This window comes from Durotheca rogersii (assembly GCF_024521655.1).
Source record: "Durotheca rogersii strain YMJ 92031201 chromosome Unknown GGS23scaffold_3, whole genome shotgun sequence".
In the NCBI taxonomy this organism is placed as follows: Eukaryota; Fungi; Ascomycota; class Sordariomycetes; order Xylariales; family Xylariaceae; genus Durotheca; species Durotheca rogersii.
Window position 1 is genome coordinate 151,715 of NW_026251234.1, and position 20,265 is coordinate 171,979.

Sequence of the window (20,265 nt, forward strand, 5' to 3'; positions counted from 1 at the left end):
GAACCTCCCGCAGGGATCGCCCTTCGCCATTGTCTTCTCTACCTGGCTCTGGCCCTCGGAGATGCTGCCCGTCAGTGTGGTGCTGCCGCTGCCGCTGCTGCTACCGCCTACAGTCGGCAAGTAGGGGGGGGGGTTCTGTCTTACCCCCTCCCTTATCCAGGGTCGAACAACGGGACAATAGAGGGAGGGCCCATTCATCAAAGGCAGCTAGCTAGCTAAGTGTGTGTATGCGTGCGTTGGGTGCGTGTCCCATGTGTCTAGACAGGAGATTGTTGAAGAAGAAAGGGAATCTGGACTGTTCTGGCTGTTCCATGTTGCCCGGAATAGCCATGTACTCGGTACAAATCGGTAGTCCGGCGGGAGCGCAGGTCGATCCTCCCCCGATCGCAGGTACCGTGTACTGCGCTATGTAGGTACCTCCAACCCGGCCGGTGTGCGAGTGAATCAATCCATGCAACCCCTCTATCCCATGGTCGCGGAGGGCGAAGAACATGCGAGGGAAATCAAACCTTGGTAGACGGTACATCATACCCGTTTCAAGTCCCTCACGCTCTGCATCCGAATTAGCCAGAATCCTCAGTACCTGCAACCTTGGGCTGGCCTCCGCCCTAGGTTCCCCCCCGACGCCCTGCCGGGGGAATAAGTCGACGGGGAGAGAGAAAGGGCCCTGTACCCAACTGGGCCTTGTTAGACGCCCTAGAGGCCCTCTTTTTTATTTTTTTAATGTCTTTTTTTTTTTTGTCTTGTTATTTCTTGCTCTTTATCCCGGTCCCAGAGGTGTGATGGAGGGTTGGCAGACGTGGTACTTGTTCGACAAGCCTGCGGTGCGCCTTATTATTCTTCTGCTGGCCGCGTTCCCTCTCATCTAAGAAGAGCGGAGGACCTCTTCTTCATCTTTCTTTCCCTGCTTCCCTTCTTCTTCCCTTCTCGCTCCTGGGATTCTTCTTCCAGATTACTCTCATTCTCTCTTGTCCCTCGGGGCCTGTCGCCGGTATCGAATTCGCAAACCAAAGTCTCTCTGGGGGTGCTGACCGCCGTCCTTCCTTTCGCTCAGAAGACCCGTTTGGCTCTTCTCTATCCTTGACCACTTCGGGAACCTGGTTGTTTCACTGTTTCGTTCTACCCACACAAGCCCTTTCACCAGCACGCGCGTCCATCCAAAGGAATATCCGATTCCACCAAGGACTAAGCAAACACCACTCCTTTCTGACTGTACAGCCAACAATCATCATCCACGGCGATCGTTTAGTGAATACGCCCGTTGCAGACTTTGACAAGTTCCGCGGGACCGCCCTCTATTTAAGGGAATCTCATGAGAGTTTTAACAACCCACCCACACCTTGACAACCCTGGGAGAGAGACTTCGATTTTGTTCACCACAACACCCACAGACACTTACACGCACACACGCACGCACACACGAATAGCACCCAGTTCGCTCCATCTCGGCAGTCCCAGCGACTTTAGGTCGGTAACCAGCTCTCTCCTCCCTCAATTTACGTGGGGGAATTCCCGTTGGGGCATCACTACAAGTCCAGCCGCCGCCGCCGCCGCCTCCTAAGTGTCAACCGCCGGCGAGCCATAGCAACCTCCCCTCCTCGCCCGGACTTGGTTCGGCCACCTTTGGGCGCTTCTTGGGCATTTTAGATCATCTCCGAAGTAACGATACACCCCGCGATCTCACAGGATCACATCAGTGTGTCTCGGCACGGCCAACCACGTCGCCCACCTGCCTAATTAGTGTAACATCGTGCCCTGCACAGGCTCTGGTCGAGCACACCCAAAAGCAGCACCCAGCCCGCACCGGCTTGGCCAAGGTCACGGCGTCCTGCTCTCAACTGGACCCTCGCTTGCCCACTTCGGGACTGTCACATTGTCCCAGCTCTCGCCAATCATTCCCTCTACCCTCGAGTTTGGTCTGTCTAACCTGCACCTTTCACCTGTCCCCAGACGACGTTTGGCGCTTCGAAGCAGGCTCGCGCACCTAGCCAACTCGAACAGCGGCTTGCCCCTCACGTCGGCGTTTCCTGACAATATAATTGTGTGGGAGCTCGCATACGAGAGTCTGAGCTGCCGCATTCCCGCAGCTAGGTAACACTACCTACATAACACTACATAACCCCAACCCGGCCAGGTCAGCTCTCCGAAGTTCCGCGCGCCATACGCTGGAAGTCTTTCTGGCCGTCCCGCAACTCGACCAGTACATCGCTGCCGTAAGATACCGCGGACAGGCAAACCCCGTCAGCCAAGATGTCTCTCGCACGCGCTTTCACGACGAGGCGAAAGCAGCCTTCGCACGACGCGAGCCTTCTGCCCCAGCGAAGCAACACCACCAAGGCCACGGTTCGTAGCAAGATCTCTGGTCCCATGGCGCTCACGCACACGACGAACATGCTCGCCTTCAACGCACCAGACCTGTACCCTCGGTCGGAATCTTCGCCGACGGAATCTTCCAAGTCCGACGACGACTACTCCGATAGCCCGCGGACCAGCGCATCGTCGCCGCCGACGAGCCCAGACGTCCCATCGGCACACGGACGGCCTACTACGCCGGAGCCCAACCATCTCTCGTGCTACTTCGTCGCGCCCGGAAACAAGTCGCCAACGTCGAACCCGGAGGAGGCCCCGAGCATCCCGAAGCGCGCGCCGTCGCATACCAAGAAGGCGTCGTACGACAACCTAGTGAACAAGTTCTCGCGCCTCTCGAATCAATCAGTCAAGTCCATCTCCACCAAGGCCAGCTTCACCCTCTCCCGCTCGTCTTCGACCTCGACGACAGCCACCTCGGTCTCGTCCGGGACCTTTTCGAGGAAGCCGTCGGTCAACTCGACCCCGGCGGTCCCCACGGTGACGTCGCCGCCGCCGGTGCGCCCCGGCTTCCGCCGGCAGGTGGAGTATCCCGAGTCCCAGCACCCGTTCGGCAACGAGTTGGCGCAGGTGACGGAGCTCGCGGAGGAGCTAGGGGTGAGGGAAAAGATGCAGGCCATAGACGAGGAGGAGCAAGCGCTCCTCTCGCAGGGGCTCTGCCGATTCCGACCGGAGGACTACCTAGCCGAGGTTCACGGCCTCTTCTCGACCTTCTTCCGACCGGAGCGTCCCGATTTAGAGCCGTTATGGATTTAAAAGTAACAGTAAAAAATTAAAACAAAATAAAATAAAAACAAGGACCGAGGACATACGGAGATACTTACCTACATCATCACCAGATCGCGCCGGGGATTTGGGCGGAAGGTCACATAATCACACGGCACTTTCGATGTACATATTCGGATAACCCCGACCGACTGAGAGTCGTCGTCGGTGTGGAACGCACCGGACGAACTCTATCCAGACCCTAGATATTAGAGGGTTTGGCGGCCGGAACCCACCAGGAATATAGCTGAGGATTGGGGGAGGCACGTTTGCCTTTTTTCTTCTACTGCCCTTATTTTTTTCCTTCATTCCAGGATCGACGATATATCATTTCTAGGGCTATGGAAGGTGGGAAGAAGGAAGGGAGGGAGGCAGGGTCCCAAGGCGTTCAAGAGGAAGATTCTATCTCTTTTTTTGTTGCGGATCGGTGGTGAAATACCCGGACACACGAGGCACCTTAGCCTCTAGTGGACAATCTCCTGTGTTGACCTTTTTTTCCTTCTCTCTCCTCGACGTTCTTTCCTTCTTCTCTGCTACTCGATCGATCGATATCGAGACAGATTTCGGGAAGGGGTTTTTTTTTCTTACTGAGAAATAATCCCTTCCTTTAGTTTTTTACCTCCCTCCGCGGGATGGGAATACGGACATGGATACGGGCGCGAGGTGTGCGAGGCTGCCTCGTCCTCCGGTAGTACCTAACTAGAACGCTCGAGAGAATTTGCCTTCGGCTAGATAGTCTGAATACGATGGCGCGCATGCTACACACTTGATATGTATTGTTTCTACGTGACCCGAGAGAGAGAGACACACACACACACACACAGCACCTACTTGGGTATTTGCTGGGAGAATAGAACCCCCCTAGGTAGTGCGTAGGCTGGCTTGCCGATCCAAGACCCGACGACGGCCGTTGCGCACTCGACAGCGGGAGATGACTCCGACAGCTAGCTAACCTTAGTACGCAGTAGCCGGGCCGTCCACTTCGTCCGGCAGAGGCTAGGAGAAGGGGGGGGGTTCTATACTTGGAACAGAAGTTCATGCGCGCGCACGGGTAGAGTTGCCTGCCTATAGTTAGCAGCACCTCTGCTGTTACATGCATCCTGGGTTAGGCAGGTACATAGAATATAGATACCTACCTATGCCTACGGAACTTCCCTATGGAGGGTGTACGATAGTCGCGTGAAGCCTGTGTGGGGGTGCGTAGCCTACATGCATCCATCCATCCCTTGGGGTAGTACCTAAGAAGAAGCTGATGGTGGAGAAGACGGTGGGTGTAGGTAGATTTAGGTGCACGTAGGTAGGTAGATAGGTATGTTCTCGGGTTCCCCTGATCGTGCGGGATGCGTCGCGTAGGCGGAGCGGGGAGAGAGAGAAGTTGGTGTTGAGGTTGCCCGCCTACCTAGGTAACTTGCCTCGCTGCAGGCCGGGGATGTTCCAGAAGAAGAAGACGGCGGCAGAAGCAAAAAGCAGAAACGGGCGCGTGGCGAGCGAGGGAGAGGGGAGACACAGAGAGAGAGAGGTGAATCGTTGAAACAGGTTTCTGTTGCGGTCGATGCGAGGGTTAGATAGGTAGATACCTACCTAGGTAAGCAGGGAGGCATGCCGGTGGTGCTCGTGCGCGTACAAGTGGTGTATAAAAAAAAAAAGGGTCGCCGGCGGTGGTGGTGTCGGCACCTGCAATAACCCCTCCTATCTCTAGGTAGGAGGTAGGTAGGTATACCATTCCATTCACCCTGCATGCCTCTCGGTATACTTACCTAGGTACGCATCATCTCACACATCAAGACAGCCCACAGCTACCTAGACAGCGAGACAGACAGGACGGACGGACATACGGACAGATGAGCAATGCGTTGACCCCTCCCCTTCCTCCCTTTCCCTTCGCCTCCCTTCTTCCCTTTCCCCTACCCCTCCTCTCCCCTCCCCCAACCCGCTCGCTCTGGTGGTGGTAGACAGCGAAGAAAGCACAACAAGAAGAAGAGCCGCCTCTGCCTCCTCCTCCTCCTCCTCCTCTTTCGGGAATGGCGCCGCCGCGCATTCGCCGAGCGTACGCGTGCGCATTCGGTACGTGCGCACAGCATGCGCGTCCCGCTACCTACCTACCACCTGCCGGCGCGGGCAGGCTCGCGTCCTTGGCCCCATTCACTCCACGGCAGCTCGCTGCTCGCTGCATATGCGCCTCTCGGCTCACCACCGAGGTGAGAGAAGTGCGTGCCTAGCCCGGCATACCTACTTACCTGCTACTACGGGCATCCCGGCGGGGGAGGGGGGGATAAGACGACGTCGCACCTGGCGACTTTGTCTCTCTCTCTCTCTCTCTCTCTCGCGCGCGCGCGCGCCCTTCCCTCCTTCTCGCGAGAGAGAGAGACCAGATGCCGCGGGGCCTGCGGATAAGCTACCTCCCTACGTAGGACAAGAGGCGGCCGGGCGAGTCATGTGTTTGTTGTCCGCGGCGTCGAGCGCGGCTGCTGACAGGAAGGGGAGGAAGGGAGCCGAGGCGGAAATCTGGTGACTGTCCCTCTCTCTCTTTTTTTTTCTTTTTCATCATCTTCTCTCTCTCTCTCTCTACCTCTCTCTACGTACTTATCTACCCACCTACGTGAGCGCCTCTTTCCCGGTCTCAAAGGCCGTGGCGGTGCGCGGTCCATCAGCACTCTATCGCGCGGGCGGAGGCTCGGCAGTCGATCCTAGGGGTCCCCGCCGCCCGCCTGCGATCCTGAGGGAAGCAGGAGGAGGATGGGATGGGCCCAGCTGCTGGCCAGCGGCCGGGTAGTAAGCCGTAAGCCGCCTGCGCCGCCGCCTGCCCGGGTTTACTGTATAACTACTTAGGTATGCCCACGTGTGGTTGTCGGCCACGCAGACAGAACTGACTCTAGGTCGTACGTGCGGCTACCTGTCGCCGGTGGCTTGATCCGAGAGGATCGTCAGTCAGCCGGGGGCCCCGGGCTGTTTGCAGGTTTGCGAACTGGTAATTTCTAGAAGATACGTGCGTGTTGTTCGGTGCAAACAGACGTTAGATAGATTGTCTGTCCACCCGGGTAGGTATGTACGTAGGTTATGTCACAAATCAGATCAGAGTGGTGGTGTGCCCGAGGTTGACCGAGCCATGCATTCCGAAGGGAGTGATGATGGATTCGAAGAGGGTGCAAAGTAAGCAAACGACGTGATGGTTCAAGCAGTCTATCTGCGGCCAGCTGAGCTCCTTGCTGGTGACGAGTTCGTCGTGGCTTTCGCGTCTGGTGTAGATGACCGACCGGGGCGGGGGGGGTTCGTGGGTGAGTTCGGCGACGTGCAGGTGACCCGCGTGCGTGCCCTCTGCCGTTGCGCCTGTCAACACGTTACTGACATGAGTTATCTAAGATGCCTGCCTCGCCTCTGCAGATCTCCTCCTCCTATCCACCTACTTACCATTCCGGATATATCTATATATATCTATATATAATATTTTATTGTTTCTTTCTCCGTTATATGGGTGCGTACCCACCTCACGTACCTTGTCTACGAACTGATACCCCCGGGTTTCGCACGCATAAATGTACGTATCTGCATGCCCACTATGATGTCGCGGTAAGTAATAGAAAACAATATCAGATGATGTGTATATACTACCTAGGCGCACAGGCTCTGTCTCCATATCTGCGTATATATTTAGACCGACAGGGCATGCCGGCAATCCGTGCGCCTGACCTACGGTCGATCTCGTCTCACCGTTTCCCAGGGTATCCGGGATCATGGCCAAAGTCTGTTTCTCTCTCTCTCTTTAGGTATGTGCATAACTACAAGAGCCGGGTCCGAGAGGAGAGAGAAAAGTTGAGCCCGCAAGACGACAGACATGCTCTACAGGTATACCTCCGGTGCGCAGACTGTGTACATGCAGAGGACCTAGTACGCAGCCGTACCTCTACCGTGCTACCTCTGAATACCTACCTGGTAAGCTGGGGAGCCACCGCGTGTTCGAGAACAAGGTGAAACGGCGACGGCGTCGATGCATGCGCGGCGCAGCTTGCTAGCAACCTACCCTGTCTATCTCCGACCAGGTATCTGTGCTTAGGTACCTACTTACCTACGCCGACCAGCTGCGAGCCCGAGGTACCTACAGGTTGCGTACCCAAAGGCGTCTAGACTTACAGAGGCACCCCAGCAAATCCTTCCGATCCGTCTCATTCCCTCCGCGGAGCAAGGAAAGAAAAAAAGGGGGGGGGGGAGGCGGGGGGGTGCGTTCGCTAGTCCGCTCGTGCGTTTGTTCGTTTTGTTCGGCACCGAGTCGGCTCTGTCGCGAGGCGAGGCGAGGAAGAAAGAAAGAAAAGAAAGGGAGAAAGAGAATAAAAGAAGTCTTTTTTTCCTTCCCCTCTATCTATCACTGCCCTGTCCGCCCTCCGCCCTCGCCTACCCCCCACCCCACCTCCCATCGCCGCTCCTGCGCGCCCGCCTGCCCGCCCAGGTGACCCTGGTCCGTTGGGAGCTGAGCTGAGCTGAGCTGGGCTATCCCCGCGGTCGACGGGTAGGTAGACGGATGGGTGTGCAGACGGACGGGCGGGCGTGACGTAGGGGAGCGAAGCGCGCGTAGGTTGGTAAGCAGGCGGGCGAAGGCACACCGGCCGGGGCACGCGTGCCCCCTCCCCCCTCCTCCAGCCGCAGCCACGGCTGACTCCGCGCCGGCCACGCCTCGTCAGGCGGCTGAGCGGCTGTGGCGCGCAGAGAGGGCGGCACACGCGCCACCGCATACCTACGTCAGCGAGCGCGATGATCGCGCAGTCAGACGGACGGCCCTGCTCCCCCTCGCTTCCTTCGCGCCCATTGCGCCGCGCCGCGCCGGCGTCTGACGAGGGCGGATGTGCCGGCAGCTACGTGAGTGTCGTGCACGCAGGGAGCTCGGGGGAAAGGGGGGACGGGAGAGGGGGCTTGGCTTGCTGACGGCGTGACTGACTTGCTCTCGCGGTCGCGAGGTGCGCTGCGTGTAAGTCCGAGACACTGCGCGGCTGCGCTGCCTTGTGGTAGGCTCGGCGACGGCGATGGGTGGTTGGCGGCGGTCGGTTGGGCGGGCATGTCTGCGGGCGTAGTCGCGATGCCGTGGACGGACACCTGTTCCGGTGTTGCACGTCGAGACCAGCTGATAGTAATCGGCGAGGGTAGTCTGAATTCATGGCTTTTGGGCTTAGCAGTAGCAGCAGCAGCAGCAGCAGCAGTACTGGTCGCCCGCCCGAGATAGAGAGATATTAAGCACGACGATGGGGCCGTTTGTACATAAGCAACTAGCTTCGTCTATTTCGAGCTTCCGAGATGCGTGCTATATCTATAATAATATCGGAGAGACCGGCACACTCCGTTCTGTTAGCTATACCCCCACCTTACCTGTAGTTCCTCGGCGCCTCTCCGCGCCGACCAACGCCGGTCTGATATATCCCAGGACTCCCGACAGACATTTCAAACCAAAAGTGCCTCTCTGGTACTTAATATACTCATACTCGTACGAATCCAGCTAGCTCGACCCTCACAATTAGATATCTGTCCATGTGTATGTATGCAATGCCCTGCCCCCTTCCGTGACCTGGCCTGATCCTTCGAGTGTGTAGTGTGCTGATTATTTCGCTGCGCGATGCGCAGATGCCTTCCGACCGGCGCTCTCTGTATCTTTCTGAACGAGCGGAAAAGCCGAGCCCCAGAGGGCTGGCCATAGGCCGGGTCGTACGACAAGACGACCCAATCCCAAGCGCACACCGTTATATTCCCTCGTCCGGGCCTCAGACAACCCGTGGGATGGAGCCCCATGAGAACCGAATCCCCCTTTCTCCTTCCCCCCTCTAGCCGAAAGAATATATAAAACTTCGGCAGCCTTCGTCAGGGAGATTGGTGTGTCAAGTGTAGGCAAAGTATCCTCAGCCAACTAGCTAGCCATCGGCAACGTAGCTGGTCGGACACCCGCCACCGCCCCGGGGCCTTTCAACGGTCCTGCTGCGTGGCCTCGATCAGCTCCGTCAGGCTGACGACGCGGTACCCGTCCTTCTTGAGCTGCCTCAGGACGCGGCGCAGCATGGGCGCGGTCCAGGGCCGGCGGTCGTGGCAGACGATGATGGCGCCGGGCCGGACCATGCTCAGGATGTGGCGGGCGTTGAGCCAGGCCCAGCCGATCTGGGGGTCGTGCGGGTAGACGCTGCCGAGGACGAGGCGGTACCCGAGGCGGTCGACGAGGCGGCGCATGCGGTCGCTGAAGAAGCCGGAGCCGGGGCGGAAGTACTGGGGGGGCATGGCGATGGGCTCTTCCTCGCCTCCCGTCCGGGCGGGGGCGGCGGCGGTCAGGTACGCCTGGCGGATGTGGCGGCGGACGGCGTCGATCTGGGCGGCGAGCTCGGCGTCGGGGAGGGCGCGGGAGGGCTCGTCGTGCATCGCGTGGTTGCCGAGCTCGCTGCCGCTGCGGACGACGTCGGCGAGGGTCTCCTCGCGGCCGGGCACCTGGCCGCCGATGACGAAGAAGGTCGCCGTGGCCTCGTGGCCGTTGAGCACGCCGAGGATCTCCTGCGTGCGCTCCGACGGCGCGTCGTCGATGGTCAGCGCCACGATCTTCTGGTCCGTGCGCACCTCCCACAGCACGTCCGGCCACCGCCGCGCGAAGTACGCGATCAGCGCCGCCGGCGGCTTGTACACCACGTAGAACGGCAGCGCCACGGCCGCCAGCAGCAGCAGCACGGTCAGCAGCGTGGCCATCCGGCGGCGCCGCGCCCGTCGCCGCAGCTTCGAGGGCAGCCGGAAGAGTGCGGGCAGGCGCGGCATCGGCTGGCGGCGGGAGCGCGAGGTGGGGACGGAGACGGAAGCAGGAGAAGACGGGTGGGAGTTAAGGGGGGGCATCCGTCACGTGCGTGTGTGGGCGGGCGGGTTCGGCGTCGGGGTCTGTCAGGCTGTGCCTATCGACTGCGCGCGCATTCAAGCTGGGCGGACGATGGCGGTGATGGAGGCTCGGGTCCACAGGTTGCGTCGTGCTGGCCGTCGGGCATGCGGTACCTATGGGACCTTTCATTCAGCGCGGCGGGCTCGTCTGTCGTCATGCACAGGCAGACAGGCAGACAGGCAGGCAGGCAGCGTTTGTGCGTTGCTACGTACAGGAATGGTAGTATCGTGGGCAAAGTAGAGGAGGAAACGGGATGATGTTTCGTGGAAAAGAGGCTGCGATCAAACGACGAAGCCAAGGAAAACCCAACGGGCGAGGCTGTTTTCCCTGTTCCCCTCTCCCCTGCTCTCCCCTAACATATGACGTCCGTACTACCTAGGTGGGTACGGGTTGCAGGTACCGGGCCAGGTTAGCTGCCAGGCTAGGTACCTACCTAGCCTAACCTCTGCTTCTGCGTGGGTGGACTTTAGGGGGCTTCTCAGGCACCGTTCAACCTCCCAGGCTGCTAATTTTAGGGGCCGCAACGCGCTATCTGGCGCGGAAGCTCGACACAATGCTGGCGGGTTAGGCGGCTATTGACGAGTCACTGCCGCCAGGTAGGTACCTACTTAGATACCTAATGTACCAGGAGGGTTAGCGAAATTGTAGGTACTCTGCGCAGACAGGTAATGAGGCAGGCACCTCGATGTACCTACGTCAGGGTCTTCCGCGTTAGGGTACTATCCAGTACCTAAGGCGGGTCACGTCCACCACGCCTGAACCCTGGCTGAGCTCGCCTTCGTCCGTTACCCGTAGCTTACTTAGATAGCACAGTGGTGTCAAGCTTCGTACAACGGATGGTGAACGTCTAAGACAAGAGTCGGTCAGGCCAGAGGAAAGACAAGCGGCCTCCCCTCCCTCAACGCAAAGTTAAGCCAGGGCGAGAATCTAGAGGTGCCCTAAGTTCCGCTCGTACCCCGGCAACTTGATCCTACCGAGACCGACGACAACCCGCCGAAGCCTGCAGCACCCGCCGCCCGGACGAATGCGCCCATCTGCAAGATGCCTCAAGAAGAGCGCTGCGGCAAGACGACGGGCTGTCCGCCAAAGAGAGAAGTATCCGTGTTTCTATAAATCCCGCGCGGCCCCGCTCCCCGTGTGCCCGTCTACTCGTCGTCGCGGTCTAGTTTCCCGGCACCCTTCCCGCATCCGACAGGAGGAGAGCGGCCATAACCAGTCTAACCGTAGCTCGCGTATACTTCCGCCTGGTCTCCGTCCCCTGGGGTCCTATTTATTTACCTATGTATATACACCGCCCTCTCTCGTTGTTGTTGCCATCCCTCGTTTAACACAACACACATTCTCTCCCCTGACTCCGCCGTCCATTACAACACCCCGCCCTCCTTCTCCTTCTCGGCCCTCTCCGCCACCAGCCGCTCGAAGCCGCGCGCGAGGTCGTCGCGCAGGTCGTCGAAGCCCTCGAGCCCGATGCTGAAGCGCAGCAGGCGGCGGTCGACCGTGCGGTCCGTCATGGCGCGCCACTCGACCAGGCTCTCGACGCCGCCGAGGCTCGTCGCGTGCTGGAACAGCTCCAGCCGGCTCGGCAGCCGCCGCGCCTCGTCCGCGTCCTGCAGCTGCACCGCGAACACCGGCCCGAACCCGGCCGGCATCTGCTCCCGCAGCCACCCCGCCGCCGCCGGGTCCGCCGCCGCCTGCAGGCTCGCGTGCCGCACCCGCGCCACCACCCGCCCCGCCGCGCTCCCCGTCCCGACCTGCGCCGCCAGCCACCCCACCAGCCGCTCCGCGTCCGCGCTCTGCTTCCGCACCCGCAGCTCCAGCGTCCGCAGGCTGCGCAGGCCCAGCCACCCCTCGAAGCTGCCCATCACCGACCCCAGCACCAGCCGCTCGTCGCGCAGCCCGCGCGCCCACCCCGCCCGCTGCGGCGCCACCGCCAGCACCCCGCACAGCAGGTCGCTGTGCCCGCCGAAGTACTTGGTCCCGCTGTGCATCACCACGTCGGCGCCCCAGCGGAACGGTTCCAGCAGCGGCGGCGGCGCGAAGGTCGCGTCCACCGTCAGCACGCAGCCCAGCCGCCGCGCCGTCGCCGCGTACGCCGCCAGGTCCCGCGCCTCCCCCGTCGGGTTCACTGGCGTCTCCACGTGGATCACGTCGCCCGCCCCCAGCGCCGTCTCCGCTGCGTCTAGGTCCACCGCCTCTAGCCCCGTCAGCTTCGCCACCAGCGCGATCACCCCGTGGCACCCGTGGTAGCCCCCCCGGATCGCGATCCGCTTCGGGTTCAGGAACACGACCAGCGCGTGGAACGCCGCCAGCCCCGAGCTGTACGTCAGACACGGCCCCCCCAGGATCGAGGTGAGTACCGCCTCGAGGCGCGTCGTGTTCGGCGCAGTGTCTCGCGAGTAGACGTGCGAGTCGTACGAGTTGTTGGGCTGTGGTTTGTAGGGTCGTAGGTGTTAGTCTTTTTTCCCTCTTTTTCTTTTTTTCCCCTCTCGCCTCCTCGACAACCCTTTCGGGGGTCTCCCCCCTCCTTTGAGAAAAAAAAAAGGGAAACAAGATCGACACGCATCAGGGGATACAGTAACATGCAGGGTTACAAGCAGACGGGTAGGGGCAACCTAGCCGTCGGGCGGATCGGACTCACGTTGATGTTGGTCCACGGCCTGAGCTGGTCCGGGTCCCGGTTGTAGCGGAACGTTGTCGAGACGTGCATGGGCGGCGCGACAGACTGATGAGAGTTGAGGAAGTCATCGGCGTGGATTGTCTGCGCCGACAGCGACAGGTGCCGTAGCTTGGACGCCTGCGTCGTCGAGTCCGAGGGACCCGCGCCCGCATCCTCGGCAACGGCCACGATCGGTTTCGGGTGGGCTGGCTCTTGTTGTACGGGTACGGCCCCGCCGTCGCCGCCGTCGCTCTGCTCTCCGGCCATGACGCCCGTCCTATTCTGGGACTCTGAGACTCTCGCTCGGTATTGATTAGTTCGCCGTTGCGGTTCTGATCTATTCTAGGCCAGGCAGATAAGGGGAAGAAGACTTGACACTCTTCGGCCTAGCCTAAAAGCTCTTCTTTGTTCCGGGCAGAGGAGTTAGACTGCAGCTTGGGACGGCGGGACAAGTAGTCTCTATTCTCGGGAGAGGAAGGGAAGACGAAGGGGAGAGAAAAAAAGGAGGGCTTGACCACATATAGATATAGATGGAGAGGTGGGACGAACGTTCGTCTACCGGAAGACAGTCGATGATCCAGGACCCCACTACCGGATGCTGCCCAACCACGAATGCGCCCGCTTAATTGAATCCCCCCCCTCCCTCGATATACGGCCGGCCGGCCGCGGGGTAAAGGAAAGAAGCTCTAGCTGTGCCGACTGCTCTTTGTCGCCCGGCTGCCCTCCTCCCTCTCTCTCTCTGTCCGCCGCGCACGGATTCGCAACCGAGGAGCAGAAAACTACTAAAGCGACTGCTAACGCACTTACAACCTCTTCTTAAAGAGCCGGCTCGCATCCACATTGACGTTATTACACACCTGTATAGTGTGATGCGCCAAGTTTGCGCCATCGCTAGGGACGAGGAACGAGAGGGTTCTAAAGGGGACCCGCCGATGCCCCTCCCCCCGCTCCGTTATCGGGATTCCCGGGCGCCGCACACAGCTTCTCCGTATTCATCCCGAGCCATCGCCGAATAGGGATCCAACCCCGTTGCCGCGATAGACGTTCTGGGCAGGCTGGCGCCCTCTCTGCTGATGGTTGGTATTATTACTACTAAGTATCTCATTCTCGGCAAACCCACACCGTAATTAATGTGGCCTTACGCCCTTTCTCCGACATGTACCTTTTTGTATGTATCCTAGACTGCGCCCGCCATTTTTTATATGCCGTCGCTCCACACACTGCCTTGTTGCCGTCGTCGTGCGAGTGCAAAAACAAGGATTGAGTCTCAGATGATGTCGAAACCTCGTCGTTGCAACGTGTGAATGATCCTATGCGCCTTGCTAGCCCCCCCAACCGTTGAAAGCATCTCAAACCGCCTGGGTGTCTGTCTCCCGAACTGTTACCGTTGCCAATATGAACTGACTCTATACATCCCGCCCCTTCCTGTACAGCGACCCAAGAAAATTCGTCACGCGTAACGATACCGTAGGCGAGAACGCTCATCCTCCTTGGTCAAGACCGCCGAGACACTGACGAGCCTTTTCTCGAAACGTCCACCATCTCCGCAGCGCTCCCGAGCAGATCTACTCCTTGGTCGGGGTCGACCCTGCTGATATTATGATGACTGACGTAGCCGTAACTTGTCGGCCGTTCCTCCGTGCCGGCCGACGGTAAGTCCTCCGTCCCCGTCGTCGAGGAAACAGAAAGACGACGTTTCTGGGAGTCGGTCCGTTCGAATGGCAACCTCGACGAGGTCCCCGCCTCCGGTCGCCTGCTACTAGGCCGCGCCTGCTCCGCTACCGCCTCTGTGGATATTGCCGAGGAAAGTCGCTTCTTACCCAGCGGGTCGACGCTGGAATTCCGCTTCGAGCTCTTCCTCGGAACCTCTGGCACGTCCTCAACCTCCCTACGCGTCCTCGCCGTCCTCTGCGACGGCTGTCGACTCGCTTTAGAGTGTATCCTGCTAGGGACCTTGAAACTTTCGCCGGCATCGAGATCGGGAAGAAGCGGCGGGTCTTTGGAGACCTTCGCAATTTCTGTATCTGTATCGTCGCCTGATTGCGGATCGCCGTTTTCGTCCAGTAATTCGCCCTGCGCACCATCCTCCGCTACATGCTTGCTCCTCTTAGACCTGGGGGTGTCGTCATCGTCGCTTTCTATCGGTCCATTCCGTAGTACACCCATCGCCACCGGAATGCCCTCGGGGGGGTCTTCGGCGAATTCGCCGCCCCTCGCCTTCATCGCAGGTGGCATTCTGGCGCTTCTCACTACCTCAAACCCCTTACCCTTCTCCTTGGTCTTGCCTCCAAAGAGGCCTCGGAGCCACCCGGTAGCGGTCGCGACTGGGCTTGTAGGGTCTGCTGGGCCCGTGCCTAACTTGCGGCCCAGCCCGTCCGAATTCAGCGCTGGGCCGCGCACTCCGTAGTAGAAATCGACCTCGCGAGTCGAGTAATCCGCCCTGGGAGAAAATACAGGCGCCCAAAGCGAAGCGTGCGCCGGAGCCGCCGCCGGGGTCGCTCTCCCCGAAGGTGGACTGTCGACATCTGCGTCCGCGGACGGTCCTCCGGCCGGATAGGATCGTCGGTTTGTCAAGTCGACGCTAGCTGCGGAGCCACGAGCCCGATGCGGCGACGAGGAGCCCATCTCCTCCCCAGTCCCCCGTCGTGCACGCGGAGGCCGGTAGTAAGGATCGGCGGTAGGTTGAGGGCGGGTAGCTTGTCCCGGAGATGGTAGGGAGAAGGTACTGTTGTCTCTAGGGGTCATCGTTGTCGGGGTAAAGGCCCCGCCAGTCCCTAGCGGGACCGAGAACGCGTCCACGCTACGCGCGTCTAAAGCGCTAGAGCTCCGATGCTGTACACCGGCAATGATCCCCATGCTGCCGGCCGACTCGCTTCTCACCCGGCCATACCCTCTCTTAGTCACGGCATCGGCGCTCAGCATGGCAGTACTACTGAGCTGGCTCTGCCGGGATGGTCCACGTCTGTCCACACGTCTCGAAAGCTGGCGAGCGCCGAAAATCTTAGAAAGCCCGCCCCTAGTCTGTCCGTCGATGTCGTCGCCTCCCGCGCCTAGTAGACGGGCGATGACCTCGATGACGGTCTGTAGTGCGTTTAGGAAGAAACCGAAGACGAGAACACAGCCATGTATCAATAGGATCACGTAGCCGACCCACCCCTTTGAACCTTCCAAAATACCCAAAGTCGGCGCGAACGTCACCATAAGAATTACGGTGACGAAGCGGATCACAGAGAAGCCTGCATGGTAAGCATTCATCGACGTGGGGGAGTGGAAAGGTCGGAACGCATGAAGTGTTAGCATCTGAATAACCTCGCACACGGCCAGTATTACTAGCTGGGCAGTACCTGACGGTTGCACGGCGCCAATGGCAATGCCTCGTAGGATCGTCAAGATGATGGGAATGAGCGCGAAAGCCGCCGCCTGGTCGGAGTATGTGTTGTACAACGGTCCGTATAGGAGCACGGTCGGCAAGTCATCAAACAAGTGCCCACGGGGTTTCGTCGTAGCGATGAGATACATGAGCCATACCGCGAACCCAATAATAACTGCCAAGGCGATGACGGCCAGTGCAACGAGGAAATCTGCGGACTGCGGAGCGACGACCATCTGGAAAGTAGACAACGCCACGATAGGGAGCAAAAAATAGCCGAAGACGAGGCGGACGACATTCCCCAAGGAGAAAGGTATGTTCTTCGCTCGAAGGTCTTCTTCCGGCACACGGTTAATGCGCCGCAGAAGCCATCGGACGAAGAAGCCCAGCTGCAACAGGAACAGCACGGAGCCGATAATAGCAAGCAGCCACACCACCATGCCGACCCATATATCTTCCACGTCGCTCATGCCGTTCAGCTGCGCAATATTTTCGAGACCGTAGGAGCCATTCGTAACATAGATGCCGTCTACCAAACTCTGCCAAGGCGCCGCCTTGGAGACGAAGCTCTGGTTAAACATCAAGACCGACCACGAATCCTGGCTCACGACGGGCTGATAAAAGCCGGGGTAGTCCAGGGAGAGACTTCCGGTTAGGACGACGAACTGGATGTACTGTAAGCAGTCACCAAATCCCGGCGTGACAAGGCGCAAGAGGTCCGGATCTCTGCCATAATTAGAGGTCCAATGGAAGATGTCGCTAGTGCCCCACGGACTGAAGATTGCCGCGAACGCTGTCGAGAATCCCACTAGTATCAGGATAATCAAGGGGACGAATTTGAGAGGCCACGCGATTCCGCCGAGATCAGGCGTGAGGATGGTAGAAACGCATCCGATCGAGGTTTTGGCAGCATCGCCGTACCACACGATGAAGGTAGGCGCAAACGAGGTGAAGGAATAGCTAGAAGAAAAGTCCCTCGACAGATTGAAAGAGGGCAGGCCGTCGGGTATGTTCCTAGACAAAGTTAGCATTAACCCACCACCGCGAATCGACAGGGCAGCACGCATCAACTCCTCCGAGAGGGAGGGGGGCCACCTACAGAGCAACGTTGGCCAGAGTCTCGTTGTCGAACACAGGACCGAGCGGGCACGACCCATTCAAAATATTTTGACAGAAGTTCAAGTTCTCGGTGTGAGGTTCGTACGTCAGGACGTCGACCTTGGTGTGTAGAGTAGTCACCTTGCGCTGGTCGTCGGGTGCGTTCGGGACAGGCACATCTACAATCTTCCCATTGAGGGCCCCTCTAGGATCTTGCCAACTCGGAGAGTCCGGCGGCGGCAGCGGATCGCTACCCACGCGGCCTGTCACGTTTCCCCAAACGATGACTCTCAGATTGTGACTCGGATTGACGGTGTCGAATTTGGCATCGACGAACATAGGAATCCACTGCAGTTGGACATTTTCCAGGGCTTGGTTGGTATAGACGTAATTCTCTGGTAGGCAGTTGTCGAACCGAACTAGGACAGCAGATGCGGCGCGGATCCAAAGACATGCCACCAACAAAACCCACACGATACCGGCACGAGGCGACTGGCCGAGGACACGCCACCTAGTTGGGATCGAAGGGGACGGCGACACCTCGAGCCTCCGCGGCCGGGGTCCGTGAGTACCTGTCATCGTATCGGGCGAAGCATTATCCACGGCATACGCATATCGGTTCCCACCTGGCTCGGCATCGGCGTATCTCGAACAGGACGTGGGAGTGCTGGAGAGTCGCGAGGTATGGCTTCGCATCGTTTGTCGGCGGCGGTGGATGCCTAGATGATGTGGTCCGAGGGGGTACCTAACGCGAGAGACGGAGATCCCAGGACCACTAGGCCCGCATCGTGCTGGGTCGAAGAGCGGCAGCAGGCGGCAGCAACGGCGGCAGTCCTGCGGAGGCGGCGATACGACGACGTGACGGGTGATTTTCGCGGCTGAATCGACGCGCGCGATGACGAACGTGCCGGCGGCTTAGGCAGGGAAGTATATAACGACGATATATGGGAGCTGATGACGAAGTAATAGCGGTGGTAGCAGCAGCTGCAGCGGTAGAACCAACAATATGTTTTAAGAACGATCAGGAAGACGGCGGAGGTAGACGTATACAGCGGAGGATTCAGGAAAGGGGATCGATCGGATGTCGGGCTGTTGTTGTGTGGCAGTGCGTCGTTCGGCTTTGGTGATTATATGATGTTACCAAATCTGGACGGCAGCCGTGTCGTATCGTATCGCCCATACGACTATCCAGAACACCAACCCTTGCTTGTTCTCCCTCGCTACCCCCTCCTCTGCTTACTCGCTAGCTGGTGTACGATGTACTAGTCCCGGCTGCCTATACCAGCAGTTTACGACGTGAGGCTTTGCTGGCTGGCCATAGGTCACGAACAGAGAAATACCTAAACCAGAGAGCGAGTGGTGAGAAGGACCACAGAGAGAGAGAGAGGGAAGGAAAAAAAAAAAGGAGTTGGAGAAGACGATAACGACGATCAATCGCGCCCTTCGACCGGGCAGCTCTACGTACGGATATTAATAGCTTGAATATTTCATCATGACATTAATAATAAAACCTGAGCAGGAGGCATAGGACAAAGACGGTAAAGGGAGAAAATAAGAGCGAGTGAGGGTGAGAGAGAGACAGAGCGCGCGCGAGAGAAGGCAGAAAAATCCATCATCGAGAAGCAGAAGCAGAAACAGAAGCGTCCCATTGGCCAGAAGACCCCTGTAGGACCTCGTAGACAGAGGAGACGCCAACGCATCTTGCTACATTAGCGCCCAAAAGAACTGCGATACCTCGACCGGGTACCTACCTCCTGCTGGAGCTGCGGCGCGCTCGCCATGTACTATACTTACACGCACCCAACGTAGGACAGGCAGACGGTGCCTCGTAGTACATACGAGCAGCAGCGTAACTTCATCCATCGCGCATGAGGTCACCTCGCCATGTATCAGATGTAGGCGATGTACACATACCTACATAGATGCTATGTAACGCCCGCATCCTTGTAGACCGAGAGGTGAGGAGGAGGTACCTACGGTAGGACTTTTTTCTCTTAGCAAGGACCGGAAGCATGCACCTACTATACCTGCCCTTAGGTGACGTGAACCCAAGTACCTCTATAGCCTATACCCCGACCTGTGAGGGAACATAGACGCCGTCATCTGCATGTCAAGAGGAGGTAGTCAAGGTGCATCGGCCCATCTCGCCGTGCCATTCTGAGTCTGGAACAAATGGTGGAAAGACGGGAAGGGAGAGATACCGCAGATGATTCTGAAGCAAAGTTGGGCAGGGAGATCGGGGCGGCGGGTCGAACCGGCCGACGTGCTCAGACAGACAGACAGGTTCCAACTCAATGACTACCTACCTGCACCAGCAAATTCTATATGTACCTACTATGAGGCTAGGTAGTAGTTGTCAGTAGGACCTACCCAGAGGTCCGCACCTTAGGCACCTACATTAGGTACGTAATATCTCGTCTATATAGGTACCCTACGTACCTACCTAGTATCTGAGTAAGTACCTACCTAGCAATAACATTCGCAGGCTACACCTCCTCCTACCTCAGGTACCTAGGTACCTACCTCTGTCAGGCAAGCGAGAAGGTATGAAGAGTAGGCAGCGCCTCTGATGCAGGATAGACTACGTTAGGTATGTACGTAAGGCTAGGAACGGGCTGCCAATAGCGGGTACGAAACTGGTATCCACACTGGATGCTAGCTATACATCTATAATCTCCCCGCTTGTAAGGCAGGTACCTAGGTACGGGTACCCGTATGTGTAGAGGTAGGTACCTACCTGCCCTCTGGTAGACAATTGAGTGCTTCAAATATGCATGCATATGCACATTCTTAAGCTAATCTCGGTCATTGAAGTCATGAAGTCATGAAGGCTTATAGGAGTACTTCGGGATATGCAATTACCTATGTAGACAGCAACCCACACTGCGTGGATAATATTGCCCAGACAGACAAGAACCTACCCACCTACCTATTATCAGGACAGACGAGGTCGGTCGACGACAACATCCCAGTGACCGGGGGGAAATAAGACCTCGGCACTCGATGACGCCTCGTCGTACGAAAGCCGTCGCTCCCCTCGGTCCCCCTCTCTCGCTTCTCTCCCTTCTCTGTCGAAGTGGCCGTCGAGCATTTGCTCCCTCCTCGGCATCCGAGTCAAGTCGACGG

At 58.6% G+C, this 20,265-nt stretch overlaps 3 protein-coding genes across 3 annotated transcripts; 1 reads left to right on the plus strand and 2 right to left on the minus strand.

Moving 5' to 3' along the window:
• The first annotated feature begins 1,656 nt into the window (after window positions 1-1,656).
• GGS23DRAFT_271827 (uncharacterized protein) lies at window positions 1,657-3,181 on the plus strand. Its single transcript, XM_051512448.1, has one exon. The coding sequence runs from the start codon at window positions 2,251-2,253 to the stop codon at window positions 3,121-3,123; it is 873 nt and encodes a 290-aa protein (XP_051375151.1). The 5' UTR covers window positions 1,657-2,250; the 3' UTR covers window positions 3,124-3,181.
• Window positions 3,182-9,072: 5,891 nt separating this feature from the next.
• GGS23DRAFT_602781 (cystathionine beta-lyase) lies at window positions 9,073-12,938 on the minus strand (the record flags this gene model as incomplete). Its single annotated transcript, XM_051519372.1, has 4 exons — window positions 9,073-9,861; window positions 10,510-10,587; window positions 11,425-12,441; window positions 12,654-12,938. 4 exons carry the CDS (start codon window positions 12,936-12,938, stop codon window positions 9,073-9,075), a joined length of 2,169 nt encoding a protein of 722 aa, XP_051375152.1.
• A 1,227-nt stretch (window positions 12,939-14,165) lies between these two features.
• GGS23DRAFT_593191 (uncharacterized protein) lies at window positions 14,166-17,718 on the minus strand (the record flags this gene model as incomplete). The annotated part of the gene is made up of 2 exons (XM_051518007.1): window positions 14,166-17,055; window positions 17,141-17,718. The coding sequence occupies 2 exons, from the start codon at window positions 17,716-17,718 to the stop codon at window positions 14,166-14,168; spliced, it is 3,468 nt and encodes a 1,155-aa protein (XP_051375153.1).
• Window positions 17,719-20,265: the final 2,547 nt, after the last annotated feature.